General features: G+C 36.6%; 1 protein-coding gene across 20 annotated transcripts in view; it reads right to left on the bottom strand.

The window, feature by feature from the left end:
- ADAM22 (ADAM metallopeptidase domain 22) overlaps window positions 1-17,060 on the bottom strand; it is a 238,382-nt gene that overhangs the window by 64,403 nt on the left and 156,919 nt on the right. For all 20 annotated transcript variants that reach the window (XM_043588768.1, XM_043588769.1, XM_043588773.1 and 17 more), the window contains exons 7-13: window positions 15,928-15,997; window positions 10,989-11,059; window positions 6,720-6,794; window positions 5,034-5,105; window positions 4,056-4,222; window positions 2,274-2,358; window positions 1,165-1,255 (exon numbers count right to left, since the gene is read on the bottom strand). In XM_043588768.1, the coding sequence (XP_043444703.1) occupies window positions 1,165-1,255; window positions 2,274-2,358; window positions 4,056-4,222; window positions 5,034-5,105; window positions 6,720-6,794; window positions 10,989-11,059; window positions 15,928-15,997 (631 nt within the window). The remainder of the gene's footprint in view (window positions 1-1,164; window positions 1,256-2,273; window positions 2,359-4,055; window positions 4,223-5,033; window positions 5,106-6,719; window positions 6,795-10,988; window positions 11,060-15,927; window positions 15,998-17,060) is intronic.

Raw genomic sequence — 17,060 nt, 5'->3', positions numbered from 1 at the left:
CCTGGGTGGCTCAGTTGGTTAAGGGTCTAACTTTGACTCAGGTCATGATCTTACAGCTCGTGAGTTCAAGTCCCACTTCGGCTCTGTGCCGACAGCTCAGAGCCTGGAGCCTGCTTCAGATTCTGTGTCTCCCTCTCTCTCTGCCCCTCCCCTGCCTGCTCTCTCTATCTCAAAAAGTAAGTCTTTTTTAAAAAAATTTTAAGAAAATGGTTTAACAATCCCATACCAATGAAACAGCATCACTGTAGGATTCTGGTTTCACAGTTCCTTATGGGAATTCCTACACTTTCTTGTCCAGTTTTAAAACCTCTGCACCAAAGCTGCTGGCAGAAGGTAGTATAGCATACTAGTTAAGCAGAAAAGGCTTAAAACACCTGGGTTCAAAACCTGGGCTTGCCACTTAATTTATGTGTCATCTTGAAGACATTACCCTTTTGACATCCAGTCACGTTATTCTGTAAAATGGGGCTGATAATTGGTATGGTGCAGGATTATCTTGAGGATTAAACTAGTATCTAGATGTAGATAATAGTGCCATTCGGTTATGTCTTATAAAGGGTACTTCATAAATGGTAATAGTTATTATTAACAGAAACAGTCTCATTTATATTTATTATTAATACAATAAATAAGGTTCTAATCAATTCACTCCAAATACATAATATTTGACCATTCCTGATAAATTAACTTTACCTACTTGAAAAAACATATTCTTCCCTGATAGTAATCCTAGCGTATTTTACTAGATCCATATTTTACTAAGCCCTTTACGAGGTCTGATCCTGGCAGACAAGTTCTACGTCTGTGGCCATACTAAGAGATGTTTTAAATAAACCATAATAGAAGTATGCCTTAAACCTATATGCCTAAGATTCTCTACTAGACCATTTGAAATTAGCAAACTGAGCTCAATTTTTAGGTGAAATTCAACAATAAATGTATCATCACACAGCTTTAAACGTTTATTACACATGGAAAAATTTTCACCTGCAATATAAATATTACCTTGTATTACTTTTGACAAAAATGTTGTATGCCCTGGCTGTTTATCTTATACTGTTACCCAAACTCTTTTGATCAAACAACTGAATTCAAAATCTCATTCTCTAAAATATTTATAGATAGTCTATTTTAAATACAACTAAACCACAAGGGTGAACTTACCACTTGCTAACTTTCTTTTGTCTGAGATAATACCAATATTATGAGCTAATGACTGGGCAAGTGTAACTGCCATTAAATCAGTTTTCCCAAACTGAAAAACAAAAACAAAATACATGTAAATACAAATTATTTTTTATTTAAGATGGGCCAGAGAAAGATGTCATAATATAATTGGAAATATGTAAGTTCTAAGCATCTTATTTAGCAGAGGTTAAACCAGTAGCTAAAGCTGAACTATGGAGCATTTGGGAAAAAGCTGTAAGAAATAAATCCACATTTGATAAAGTCTTACAGGGAAGCCTAGAAGCCAGAGAATCACCAACTTTTGGGTTTTGAAACTTAAGTCTAATTGTGAGTCCAAATTTTACCAGTGACATTTCTGAAAAACTTAATACTTGTATATACTTAAATCAGTCTTTTAGGTAATAATAAAAATAAAGGTGTAAATTATTTGGAACTTGTTTATCTTTGTGTATCCATCCAGTTCACTCCTGAAATTTCCCCAAATTAAACAGAGTGTGACTTCAGAAAACAAATGGTATGGGTAAAAGGAAGTGGTAATGATCTGTGGGCAAAAGAAACTTGAGAAGACCAATAAAAGATATTTTTTTCATTATGTCGATTTAATATTTTTCTTGTAGATCACTTCCATTAGACTTAGTGCCCTAAGGGTATATCCAAAAGACAGTTTTCTTTGGAAAACTTAATCTATTTTTTTCTCTAAAAATTTACCAAATATTGAAGAAGGAAGAAAATTTCTAACTGGGTTGTTAGGTAGGAAGCCAATGCTTCAGAGAATTACTCAATTCTCCAGAAAATCAGCCAATGTAATAAACAGGGTTTTATTTTCAATAAAGGTAAAAGTAAAACATTTTCTCTATATAATCTGTAAATAGCTAAATTTGCAGATTATTCTAAGGAGAACATGAACAGAATTATTAAATATGATCTTCCATTATTTTCCTATTCTTTGTCCTCTGATCATTTTGGTTGTTAATAAAACAACCTAACATCTAGAGAATGTGGAATATGAGAAATGATCTCTTAAATATTAGGAAAACATTTTCAGCCATCATACCACTTTGTATTGTACAGATGTTCACACCTACTTCATTCACGCCTCCTCCTTTCAGCAACGAGCAAATCCCACCAATATAAGCTGCCCCGCTCCGGCTACTCTCAAATTGACTTCCCCTTTTAGAAAAGGAAATGGAAAATGCTTACTCTTCGCAGTTCAAATATCATTGCACCTCTCATTATTAATTTACCACACTTATTTTCTCAAGGAAAAACATTTCTATACTACATATTCCTGAGTAAGTGAGGAATGTGAATACGGTTTACACACATAGCCAAAGAAAAACGTCTGAGGGATGTTTCCCCACATGAGCGATAATATCTTAAATAGGACCATACTTATTTTAAAAACTTACTAATATGAGGTATTCTGAGGATACAAAAATCACTTCTGTGTTTATTTCTGGACAAAATACATAATTTGAATCTCTTAATGAGAAAACATCAGACATTCCCACAAGGAGGAACATTCTATAAAATAACTGACCTACACTCTTCAAAATGTTAAGCCCATAATACACAAAGAAAGGCTGAGGAGATCTCCCAAATTAAAGGAGACTAAAAAAACAGGACAATTAGATGCAATGCATGACCCCGGGTTGGGTCTGAATGGGGGGGAGGGAATTAGCTATCAAAGACATTATTCAGATAACTGGAGAAGTCTGAATATAGACTATGGGTTACTTAAAAGTCTTGTGTCCCCATTAAATTTTCTAGTTTTAGTAATTTACTCTGGTGATATAAGAGAATGTCTTTATTTTTAGGGAATATATATGTATTTAGTAGTGAAGGCCCAGTATGTGAGTATCTCCAACTTCCTCTCAAATGGTTCCAGGAAAAAAAAAATGAATAGATAGAAAAATAAATGAAGGGGCGCCTGGGTGGCTCAGTTGGTTAAGCGTCCGACTTCGGCTCAGGTCATGATCTCACAGTCTGTGAGTTCGAGCCCCGCGTCAGGCTCTGTACTGACTGCTCAGAGCCTGGAGCCTGTTTCAGATTCTGTGTCTCCCTCTCTCTCTGACCCTCCCCGGTTCATGCTCTGTCTCCTTCTGTCTCAAAAATAAATAAACGTTAAAAAAAAATTAAAAAAAAAGAAAAATAAATGAAAGCGAAAAAAAGAAGGAAGGGAGGGGAAAAGGCATAGAAGGACAGAAGGAATAAAATCATACACAAATGGGGCCAAATGTAAATAATTGATGAATCTGGGTAAAGAACGTAAGATATTTCCTTGTAGTATCCTTGTAACTTTTCTGTAAATTTGAAATTGTATAAAACTTAAAAGTTATCTCAAAATACACTCTTTGACTTCCATTTAAACTTCCTTCAATAGTTCTTTAGATAACAGGTTTTTTATATGCTATAATATATAATTTGCTATTATATCACATATGCATTTTACCCCAAAAAAACTGAAATAGTGAGAAGAAATTAAAAATAAACTTCAGAAATACTAACGTCTCCCCTTGGAACCAAAACAAAGGTAACATTAACATTTAAAAGAAAGAAACTTAAAAGAATATAATTAATCTGTTAAGAATATTCTTTATAATATTACCAGTACTTTTACTCAATACTCTGATTAAAATATCTTAAAAATTAAATATAAATATATATTCAGTAATAAAATAATTCAAAATTAAACTTCTTACACTTTCATGACAATTTCAAACAACCTATACTTTAAAACTTCTTCCAAATGTATCTGCCATGTCAAATTCTAACTGCACTATACAGCAGAAAGGATATATCTCAGTCACAAGTAATAGAACATTCAACATGGAACCAAAAAAAGTAATAAATCATAAGTTACGTACGAAAAAAGGTGAACTGCATCACTTTTCTCTTTGATAAAATCCCTCCTGTATTTCATAAACTCACGTAGGGTGATCAATGGATTTTCAGATATGGCAAACTTGTTGTCAGCTGCCCAGGTTTCCATGGCAACCAATACTATCCTTGTCTTCAGTTGGTCTTTATAGATCTAGTATATTAACAAAATGAACACACCAGCTATATACATGCAGTGAAATCAAATGATTTATGAACAGGACTATAAATCTTTTATTAAAACCCTTGCATTTTAGTTAAATGTAAAAAACTCTAGTGTCTTTGAGGGAGATAATTATTTTTCTAATTCCTATGCATTTTCCTTGAGTAACAGAGAATCAAATTGTTTACCAACTAATTTCCAAAGAACAGAACACTAGTTAGAAACAAAAGATCCCTTTTTGACAAATATTTGCACCCTTATTCAAGGCTCCCCCTGAGTCTATTTTCTGGCACCCTGGAAAAAGAATTTATGCATTCTTGGGTTTTCCAAGCAAAGAAAGGAACAACAAAAACACCCCAAGGATATAATTTCTATGCAACCTAACTGGCCCCAATTAAACTCACACTGCCTTGTCAAGAAAAGATTCAGAAAGTGAACACAGTAGGATTACTTAGTGCATTATTCCCAGAGACCTAGGCACTCTCTTGAAAATAGCATAACTGCTGTACTGTTTCTCTGTATCTTTGTTAAGGGCTAGGGCTCAACTTTTTATTTTTCAATGTGAAAAATACAAGAAGAATTTCAAGCGTAAATCCATGGGTAACTCTGACCACCGCCTTTTATCCTCTTCCCAGCCAGGGATCAAAATCAAGGAAGTCCACTGCAAGGTTACTAGGGACATAGAGGACACCTTGCCTGAAGGGCAATTCAGAGCACCGAAAATATATGAACCATATTATCCATTCTATTAGCAATCAGAAGAAATTCCTCTATGGCAATACTAAGTAGAGTTGATACTTACCAAATCCGCCATGTTCACCACCGATTTTGCATATGTATTGGTATGTACAACTGAAAGCCGATGTTTTTTAAACTGAAAACAAAACAAACAAACAAGTGAAGGGTTTCCAAGGTCATCAGCAAGTAATCACCTCAGCAGACAAAAACATAAAGTAACTGAAATATCTCTACAGCTTTCTGTAAAAAAAAATGTAAGAATTGAGAATTAGTTCTTTGTATGTTGTATAGTCTAGGAAAGGCTCTTAAAGTTTGAGGCCTCAGTTGATTCAACTGTGAGATAAAATAAAAAAATACCTATCCCATCCATTTCACAAGTTTATTTTTATCACAGAATTGTTACTCAAAATGATAAAACATGAAAGTTGTCTATGAACTGCAAGGCATGCAAATATAAGTAGGGTGGACAGCCACAAAAATGTACGTGAATACTGCTGTACGTATAAAAACTTACAAGTTCTACAAGACTTAATCAGTAAGAAGAAGAAAGTCCTAACGGGTCACAAAGAGGTAACTTAAAGGCTAGATGTGGATGCCATAAACCTTTCGTTTGGCCTCAGTAGTGTTTTAGAAACCAAGAACTATGTAAACCTGATTTCTGGCTTCCCTTAAAATTAGCATTCTCCCCATGGTGATAACTACCAAGGCTAAGAGGCAGTTACTTCCATTAGACAGGCCATGTAACTTTGCTTTTGCCGTAGGCCTCAACCTCCTCCCCCATTGTTTTACTCCTGGCTTATTTCACTTGTGTTACCTGCCTATAGACATCTGAATCTGTGCTGTCCTAAAACATCCAAATATATGTTTTTATAACTTATTCTGATCTTGTAAAAACCTCAGGAAATAGTAACATTCACTGATTTCAAAGAGGTAGAAAGATAAAACTTAGTTTTAGCCTGAACAAAGAAGCACCCAATCTGGATATTATTGTCATTATCATTATTATTATCATTATTAGCAACAATACATGATCAATATGTTTGTTTACTTAATCATATACAAACAAATGAGACACTTTCCTTCAAATAAATCAAAGCAAATTAAAATGCACTTGTACTTGAAATTAAGTAAAAATCAGCTATGTTCATCACTGAACATGTTTAGTTTAAAACAGTGGTTACATAGAACAATTAGCATTATAATTCACTGCTGTGCCGTAAATGTAAGCTAGTGACTCCAACAAGTCCATGAGTTGAATATACACACACTCTGGGTCAAAATAAATGACTCAGCAAGAAGGAGGCTTTGCCAGGTTCCTATCCTAAAATCTTCCCTGCTTGCCTATATAAGCATTTCCACATGGTTTGCTACAGAGCAAGCCAGAAATTGAAAAGCTGCTTTTCTTTTATTAGGATAAAGCTGTACATTTCAAACTTAAGTGTCACATTACTGGTGCCTCACTAATTTTTTTTTCAATATAAAATATTAATTAAGCAAATCCAAAGAGCTGACTAATTGTAAGTCAAATAAATATTTCTGGAACCTCACAAAATACTGCTAGTTACATCCACCTAAGAATGTTTCTAATTTACAGGTTGTTACTGGCTAACAAATACTTCAGCCACTTAAATGTCTTCTCCAAGTAACAATTTTCTGGGTTTCTTGTTTCTTCTAAACATATTTTTGCACCAACCAGCTTTACCCACAGGGACAGACAAGTTCAAACAACAAACATTTCAGCAAATCTTACCATGAGATGATCGTTGACAATCATCAGTTCAATATATTTGGTCTCCTCCTCTACATTACGAGGATGTCGACGAAGCTGCAATATAGTAAGGAAATAGCACCTAAATAAGCCCTCTGAACTTAGCTGTAACTAAAAAATGTTACACGTTATGTCACACATTTTACTGTACCTTTTTTTCCAAACTCTCATTTCCCCCACTCCTAGCCTCTGACAACCACTTTTCTACTCTTTTTTGTGAGTTTGACCTTTTTTTTTTTGATTCCACACAGAAGTGGTACCATACAATATCTTTCTTTGAATTATTTCATTTAGCATAATGTCCTCCACGTTCATCCATGTTGTCACAAATGACAGGATTTTCTTCTTTTTTAAGGCTGAATGATACTCCACTGTATATGTTTACCACATTTTCTTTTTTAAATTTTTTTTAACGTTTATTTGTTATTGAGAGACAGAGAGACACAGAGCATGAGCAGGGGAGGGGCCAAGAGATGGAGAGACACAGAATCTGAAGCAGGCTACAGGCTCTGAGCTGTTAGCACAGAGCCCCACACAGGGCTCAAACTCACAAACTGCGAGATCATGACCTGAGCCAAAGTCCAACGCTCAACAAACTGGGCCACCCAAGCACCCCCCACGTTTTCTTGATCCATTCATTTGTTGATGGACACTTACATTGATAAGACTGTATTGTTTAATTGAAATATATGCACACACATACACATATTATATATATATCAAATCATCCCATTGTACAGTTGTACATCCCATTGTACATCCCATTGTACACACACAATCAGTGTGTATGTGTGTGTATACATATTATATATATATATATATATATATAAAATCATCCCATTGTACACTTCAAGTATCTCATAATTTTATTTGTGAATTATGCTTCAATAAGGCTGAAAAAATGTTTTTAATTTAATTTTATTTTTTTTTCAACGTTTATTTATTTTGGGGACAGAGAGAAACAGAGCATGAATGGGGGAGGGGCAGAGAGAGAGAGGGAGACACAGAATCGGAAACAGGCTCCAGGCTCTGAGCCATCAGCCCAGAGCCCGACGCGGGGCTCGAACTCACGGACCACGAGATCGTGACCTGGCTGAAGTCGGACGCTTAACCGATTGCGCCACCCAGGTGCCCCGAATGTTTTTAATTTTAAAAAACAAAAATGTATGAGAGAAATAAAATTTCCACTTTCATTCCTTCAGAATTCTTTTTTTCATTTTCATCAATTTTAACCTAGTTTTTGAATAGGTAATACATTTATATGGTTTAAAGAATTATCAAAAGGTTCAGGGTCAAAATCTTCCTCTCACTTCTGTTCCCTATCTACCTAGTTGTTAACCCTTCCCCCACAATTGATATAGCACAGTTACTTGTTTCTTCCAGAAATGTTTATGCATATAAAATCAAATATAACATTTATTTTACTTGGTACTTCCACTTATTTCACTAGCTTTTGCATGAGGGTATTTTCACTTACCAGTATATCTTGGAGATTATAACATATGAAAGGCATGCTTTCTGTTAAATTTAAGCTCCTGTGGATCTCTGAGAGGATACAGGGAGTGTCTGATGGATACTTTTATTCTACAATCTCCAAATCTGGGACTGAGAATGTCCCTCCTTCTTCTGGTACATTTTAAGGGATCTCCCAAATGATATAAGAGCTTTTGTTAGGATAGTTTTGAGAGCTTCCAGGAAGTCTTGGATTATCTAGTACAGCTCTATTATATGTCTGTTTAACAATGAATTTTCTCCACCTTCAAAATCATGATCAGTGGATGCCACCAGTAGGAGACACGAAGGCAGCCATATGCCTTTGTTCCCTGCAGTCAGCCTATAACACAGTCTTTAACAAGATCTATAAAATTAAGTATTTTTCTTAATGTTTATTTTTGAGAGAGAGAGACAGAGCACAAGAGGGGAGGGGCCAAGAGAGAGGGACACACAGAATCTGAAGCAGGCTCCAGACTCTGAGCTGTCAGCACACAGCCCGACACAGGGCTCGAACTAATAGACTGCGAGATCATGACCTGAGCCAAAGTTGGATGCCCAACCGACTGAGCCACCCAGGTGCCCCAATTCTTTCCATTATGCTATCTTTGGTATCCATTTTTTCAGTAAATCTTTTTATTCACTTGTCCAATGGCTATTTTTGTGATGAGAGTATATAACCAAAACTAATCAATGCATGAATATTTGCTTTCAGAGCTGCATTTAAAATAAACTAAAAAAACTGCTGCCATGTGGATTTTGTTCCAGTGTTAATTGCATTCCCAAATTTTACAACTTATTTTAAAATTCAAATCCCTTATTACACCAAGTTGATAGAATTCTCAGTTTGGAAACCAAGTAGTAGTATAAACTGCATCCAATGACCTGAGGCTTTTTCAAAGTGGATGTTTTAGGATGACAGTATCAGCTTTGTAATTGTGGAAGAGACCTGAGTCTTACCAGTTATCACAGCAGACTGTCTAACAAGACTCAACACTTTCTCAATGTCAGAGACTTGCCATATTGGCCACACAGCATTCTAGCACCTCACCTCTGTGGGTTCACAGCTGTCTCAGAAAAAGAAATCTAGTGTCTGTCTGCCTTCAAATTACTGGATGTCACAGATATTTATGAAGAACTTCAAGGAATGCGTCAAAAGAAAACTATCCTGTTCTCTGATCTCATAAGTCACGAAAATAAATATTATTTCAAATTAAATCCTGTTGGAATCTTTATTTAACTGGGCCTCAATATATATGTATATTCACAAAATATATAAAGCTCATGTAGCAATTCATAGAACACAAGGGCTTCTGAGAGGCAGTATATAAAGTATATGTGGTTATAAAAATACCAGACTTCCTAGGTCAGAATCTGAACTCCACCTCTGGATAACTCACTATAACCCTGGGCAAGTTTCTTAAGCTTCTCATGCTTCAATGTCCTTATCAGTAAAATGGGGATAATAATAATACATTCCTTATAAGATTATTAGGAGAATCAAATGTATTAATATAATTTAAATTCTTAGAATAGGACCAGGCACAAGTAACCTGTGCCTCAATAAAAATAAGCAATTTTATTCACATTAGATATGTGTCTGTAAACTCATTTAATGTCATACTTATAAACATATTTAAACAGAAGATGATTGGTTTCTTCAACTGTGTGATCTTACTAGAGATCTATTTCCATCATCCTATGTTTTTTATACCAAACACCCATACATAATGTATGATATTTTAATTCTAATAACCGGAGTTCTGTTCTTTCTTTTCCTCTCCTTTTCTTTTTTGAGTATACTAGACATATAATGTTACATTAGTTTCAGTATAACAACACAGTGATTCAACTTCTAAGTTATGCTGTGCTCATCACAAGTGTAGCTGCCATCTGCGACCATAGAGGCTATTGCAATATCAGTGACGAATTCTCTGTGCTGCCCTTTACCCCCGTGACTTGCTCATTCCATAACTGGAAGCCTGTGTCTCTCACTCTCCTTCTCCCATTTTGCCCATGACTCCACCCACTTCCCTCTAGCAACCACCAGTTTGTTCTCTATATTTACTGGTTTGATTCTGCTTTTTGTTTTGTTTATTCATTTATTTTTTAGATTCCACAAAGTGAATGAAATCATACGGTATTGTGATGAACAGAGTTCTTATTATGCCTAAAGCATTCTCCAGTTCTGTGATTCTGGTCATTTTCACATTCGAAGACATAATTTTTTTTCCTGTGAAAGGGGATTGATAGCACCTACTTCATATGGTGCAAAGCATTATACAAATTGTCATTATTTTTTCCAAGTCCAAGATGCACTGAACATTCATAAAGTTGACATCCTGAGTTTATATCCCAGACTCCAACATAGTTTAAGCGTGGCAACAGCATTTTGTGGCTTTAAAACCTGATGGATTCTCTTTTAAGGGGGTATCTTTACAAGTAGACCTCATGATGTGGTACAACCCAGGCCAAGGAAAGAGGCCTATGTTATAAAGAACCCGAGATGCCACAGCAGGGGCCATAATCCATCTGTAAGATGAATAACCATATTATCACCACTATCTTGAGTCCTTTTTGAATCTATGAAACAATATGGCCGCATCTCCACTGCTCCTACAGATCCGTCACCCTTACTGTTAACCATGACAAATGCCTGAACTAATACTTAGCCATCTTACAGAGACTTAATGTAGATTTAGATGACTGGTAGTTGCCAAGTGTTTTTGAAACATCATGGAATATCCTGTGAATACATACCTGCCGTTTACTTCTTTTTGGTGCTGGCTTCAAAATAAATTTTGGTGGAGTGATGTGTACTTGCTGAAATTCTAAAAGGAAATAAAAATAAATTAATGTAACTTGTATTTGCCAGTTTTCTTTCATACAGAGGAATCAAAGTTTTACTATACCTTCCTAGAATAAATTGTATAATTATACTTTATTAACTATTAGTAACAGTTACTATAACTGTTGATAATTAATGTAAGTTATAATTGGAAAATTAGATAATTATAATTATGTGGTTATTATAAATCTTATGATATATAATGTTACACTTAAAGATAATATAGAACATTAATCAAAATAATTGTGTTCATATTAATACTAAATACATATATCATGAATGAATATAATTAAAGCAATCTTGGGCACTATTCCTATTTTAATTTATCTCAAAATTTTTCTCATATTTCTGCAATAAATACTATCACATCCTTTATCAAGAATCTTCTAAATAGCCAACTTGACTTCCCACTACTGACCTTCATTAAAGAATGACACAGCAAACGCTGATGAAGATGTGAACAATCAGAACTCTCATATAGTGCTGATGAGTGTAAAATGGTATAAGCACTTAAGAGAAAGGCTCAGCAATTTCTCACACAACAATAGTTCTCAAAGTGAAATCCATGAACTAATGGCATCAGCATATTCCCAGCATACCTGGGAACTTGCTGGAAATGCAAACTCTCATAACCCACCCAAGACGTACTTGAATCAAAAACTGTAGCAACTGGTGCAGCCACTATGGAAGACAGTATGAGGTTCCTCAAAAATTAAAAATAGAACAATGCTAGGACCCTGCAATCCCACTTCTGGGCATACAGCCAAAGGAATTGAATTCAGCATCTCAAAGAGATACGTGCACCACCATGTTCACTGCAGCATTATTCACCATAGCCAAGACATAGAAACAACCTAAATGTTAAAGGAAATGTGGTATACACATGCAATGAAGTATTACTCGGCCTAAAAACAAAAGAAGAAAGAAAGAAAGAAAGAAAGAAAGAAAGAAAGAAAGAAAGAAAGAAAGAAAGAAAGAAAGGAAGGAACCTTTCTATTTGTGACAACATGGATGAACCTGGAGGGCATTATGTTGAGTGAAACTAGCCAGACACAGAAGGACATATAACAGTCCAACTCCTAGGGGCGCCTGGGTGGCTCAGTCGGTTGAGTGTCCGACTTCGGCTCAGGTCATGATCTCGCGGTCCATGAGTTCGAGCCCCGCGTCAGGCTCTGTGCTGACCACTCAGAGCCTGGAGCCTGTTTCAGATTCTGTGTCTCCCTCTCTCTCTGACCCTCCCCCGTTCATGCTCTGTCTCTCTCTGTCTCAAAAATAAATAAACGTTAAAAAAAAATTGAAAAAAAAAAAGAGTCCAACTCCTAGAAGCAAAGTGGAATGGCAGTTGCAGAGGTTAGGAAAAGGGGGAAACAGGCGAGCATTCCTCAAAGGGCACAAAGTTACAGTTGTACAAATGAGAAGGTCCTAAAGATCTACTGTACAGCACAGTGCCCAGAGTTAACAATACCATATTCAGTATACTTAAAATTTTGCTAACAGTGTAGATCTTGTGTTGTATTCTTACCACTACTACTACTAACAATAATAATAACAACAACAACAACAATAATAAAGAGGGTGAAAACAAACTGCTGGAGCTAATCGGTATGTTTACAACATAGATTACAGTGATGACTTCATGGGTGCACATTTATCTCCAAACTCGTCAAACTGTATACATTAATTATGTACAGCTTTCCTTTAATGCCAATCATATCTCAATTAAGTGGCTTGGAAAAACCCTTTAGATACACGGCCAGGAGTCTGTGTTTAACAAGCTGCCATGAGGTACTCTGATGCACTCCAAAGTTTGAGAGGAATACACCATTGTGTGGTTAAACATACAACTACGCTGTGACTCGGTAATTCCACCGCCAGGTAATTAATTACAGAAGAAATGTAAACATGTGTCCACCAAAGAGATTTTTAAAAGAATATTTATAGTTATTTTATTCAGACTAGCCAAAAAGTGGAAACAACCCAAATGTCCATCAACAGAATGGATAAAACTCTGTGTTATCTTCAAACAACAGAACGTACTCAGTAATTTAAAAAGATAAAGACAAACTGTTGCTATCTCTGACATTAATCCCATAGGCATATGCTAAGCAAAAGAAGCTGGACACAAGACACAATGAATGAAGATCTAAATCAGGATAAACTAATCTACAGCAAAAAAAAAAAAGCCACAAAAGGGACTGCAGAAGTGGGAGCCACTGACTGGGATGCGGTACAAAGGAAGGTACTGGGATAACAGAAATGTGCCAAATCTCACCAAGGGAGTACATATGTACCAAAACTCATTTAAAGGTATTCAAGATTTACATACTTCATTGCACTTATTTTTATTTAAAAAAAAATTTTTTTTAATGTTTATTTTATTTTTGACAGAGAGAGACAGAGCATGAGCAGGGGAGGGGCAGAGAGAGAGGGGGACACAGAATCTGAAGCAGGCTCCAGGCTCTGAGCTGTCAGCACAGAGACCGACGCGGGGCTCGAACTCACAGACCGCAAGATCATGACCTGAGCCGAAGTCGGACACTCAACCGACTGAGCCACCCAGGCGCCCCTCACTGTACTAATTTTTAAAACAGACTGTGCTAAGGGGTCCATAGGAAGTAAATAAACCTTTCCCAAATGTTTTCTTAGGGACACTAGTCCTGAGAGATGGGTCATGTAAAACAAAAGGGTCCACAGTGAAACAAGTCTGGGGGACACCTGACCACATTCTGTCTCAGAGACATGCATCATGCACAGCAAGACAAAGGTACTGATAAGTCATGACCCAGGAAAACTTCATTAAATCTAAAGTAAAAAAGCTTCCACATGAGCTTATTTCACAAAAACTGCAGTTTTGACATTTCTTTCTTTCTTTTTTTCTAATTTGTCATAATAAATCCAAGTATCTAGAAAGACAAATAACACTCTTAAAACTGACAGTGCCAACTTCTGACGGGAAAAGAAAACCAGAAACTAAGGGAGACAGACCTGACTTGGGGAAGAACACGTTCAAAATTATTGTTAATGACAGCAAAAGTGCCAACTCATCTTTAAAAAGTTTGTACAGAAAAGAAACCCTGAACAAAGTTTAAAAAACAAAACAAAACTGGAAGATTATATCACAGCAAGCCTACAGTAGAGTCCTTAGGGGGATCTTTATTTATTACTTTAAATATTAATTAATGTTTATTACTTCCAGTAAGACCTATTAGGTTGTAGCTTTATTCTCAGACAGACTGGCATGATTTACTTTCTTCCCATCACAGGGATTGTAAATGGTTTCACAAGGTAACCGAAGGAACAGCCTCAAGTATCTATGTAAAGTAAGAGCATCTATATGCTTATTTGCACATTTTTTTAAATTGTGAAATCTATAAAATGGATCCCCTAGCCCTTTGGCAGCAGGGCAGAAGAAGTGCAGAAGATCAAGGAGTCCACAAATCTATTTCAGAGAAGGGACATTAGCAAACACTCATCTCATTTTCCAATAAGGAGACAATGTTAACTTCTTAAAAAGTATTTATTTTTTAATTTATTTTGAGAGAGAGCAAGCAAGAGCACACAAGTCAGGAGAGGGGCAGAGACAGAGAGAGAGAGAGACAGAATCCTAAGCAGGATCCATGCTGTCATCATAGAGCCTGACGTGGGGCTCGATTCCAGACACCGTGAGATCATGGCCGGAGCCAAAATCAAGAGTCGGACGCTTAACCAAGTAAGCCGCCCAGGCATCCCAAAACTTTTTATTTTTTTAAGTTTTATTTATTTAAGTAATAGCTACACCCAATGTGGGGCTTGAACTCATGACCCCGAGATCAAGAGCTGCATGTTCTTACAACTAGGCCAACCAGGCACCCCAACAATGTACACTTTTAAGTGGTTTTCCTAAGCAGTAGTTTAGGACATGCTCTTGGTTGGATAAGTCTTCCATTTCCCCGCTGCCTCTCTCCCAGCACACATTCTCGTAGTGGCACAATCCAAAACCCCGCTCATCCCCCGACTAGCTGTGGGCCCAGGAAAAGACAAGCTGGATGAGCCCATTTCTTCATCTATAAAATGTAAATGATAAAATCAATCTCACAGCGCTGTAACGAAGATAAAAATGAGATTAAAAATTCGAAGGTTCTGTAACCATAGGCAGGGCCCACTAAGAAAGGAAGCGTCTCCACCCCAGGTATTCAGAGTATGCTCGGTCTTGAAAAGAAAATCAAGGAATCCAGTACATCCAAAGACAAATGTACTCCGTATAATCGCTGCTCGACTAACGAGGCCAAAGTAGGAGTACTCTGCCCTGCTTGTCATGCAAAGGTTTGGATCATCTCAAGCCAACACGTATAAATAAATGGGCCTGCAAACAAACACACGTGAGATGGAAAGTCTTTTCACAAAAACACATAATAATAAAAAGCATTAGTCTATAATCGTGCCTTCTGAAAACGCTGGGGCAAAAAGAGAGGAGGAAAACAACAAATGGGGAAATGATTACAAGTCCATCCCTATGTTTATAAAGTCAGTATCTCACTGAAAGCGAATTTTTCTGTATTTTGTCCACGCGGACCAATTTTTGCTCTAACATTACTTCTCCTTTCAGAGATACCCTACTGTGATTGTTACCATTTTAAAAAGTCTTCCTCCAATGTGCTCAAGCTTTATCTTTCCAAACTCATCCACTACAAACATGAGGTCAGTTTGCATTTTATTCTCCTTCTTGATGTCACTTGACCTCATGTCACTTTCTCTCTCAAACTGTTATGAGCAATCATGTGCTAAGGACATTTCACATACAGATTAGCTCTAAAGCATTCAAATGAATTATTAAGCCTGACTTTTTTTAAAGTCATAATATGAATACCATACCAGATGGAAGATCATCCAAGGGAAATTCAAACAGTCTGGATTTGTAAACCGAATGAAAATGGAAATCCTCCTGCAATAACAAACAACAGAGATTGAGCACATGCAACCACTTATCCCCAGCCTCGGGCAATGAGAGCTGAAGAAGCAGAGACCCCTAAAAGAAGCATGACTATGCGCCCTCCTGGATTTGGAAAGGCAATGAGCCACTGTGCAACCCTCCCCCGCCTGGATTCCCCCTGCACCAGAGAAATATCCTATTAGAAACAAAATGCCTCTGCAGACACAGAGGCCAAAGCCTGCAGTAATGGAAAATAAATGAATGAACCTATTCCCCCAAGGAGAAGTAAGACATCTGGGAAAATGGGCTAATGCTTTTTATAACTAGTTCCTTTCTGTGGATCCCTGCCCCACTTTCAGAGTCAGATAGTTTTGCTAGGCAAAGACTGCAGGGCTAACACTCTTCCGGTATCGGGGAGTAGGATGACTGGTGTAAGCAGATGCCCAAATGGACCTTGCTCCAAAATTCAAATGTCATACAAAGTTCTGTGACAAACCAACAGACAAAAAGTCCTGTTCCATCTAAGGAAAATTAATGAACATTCAAGTAACTACTTCTGGCTTCTTTCCATTAAAAAAAAAAACAGAATGTCATAAACAGTCAAGTTTCATGATACTGCCATAAAAACATCACCTGGCCAGGCGAAGTGATACGACGGCCAGTAATAGGCATCCAGAAAACAAAATACAATACAAATAGCTTCCCTTTATGGGTGGCAACACAGTGTGTATTTTTAGAAATTACTTAAGTGTTTGAACACTGTTGCACGACACGATGAAGAATGTTTCTGTGCACAAAGCTACAATGGAAGTGTATTATCTTTCTCTGCAGTCTATAATATTAACTCAACCCTCTTCTAGTTTTTTTGGAAAATGAATTGTTTCAACTAAAATGAAGGAGAAATTAATAAAACGGATTTCTCTACATTTCACCAGCACAAGGCCTTACAGACAATAGGCAATAGAGAAAAATCTGAAATCCAGAAAAGAAAATGAGGTGGAAAATCATGCATCTATTGAGTTGGTGTGTAACAAACTGAATGATTGTGTCCATCCCCACCCTGCCAAATTCATAT

This window comes from Prionailurus bengalensis, chromosome A2, assembly GCF_016509475.1.
Source record: "Prionailurus bengalensis isolate Pbe53 chromosome A2, Fcat_Pben_1.1_paternal_pri, whole genome shotgun sequence".
In the NCBI taxonomy this organism is placed as follows: Eukaryota; Metazoa; Chordata; class Mammalia; order Carnivora; family Felidae; genus Prionailurus; species Prionailurus bengalensis.
This window is presented reverse-complemented; position numbering and strand designations above follow the sequence as displayed.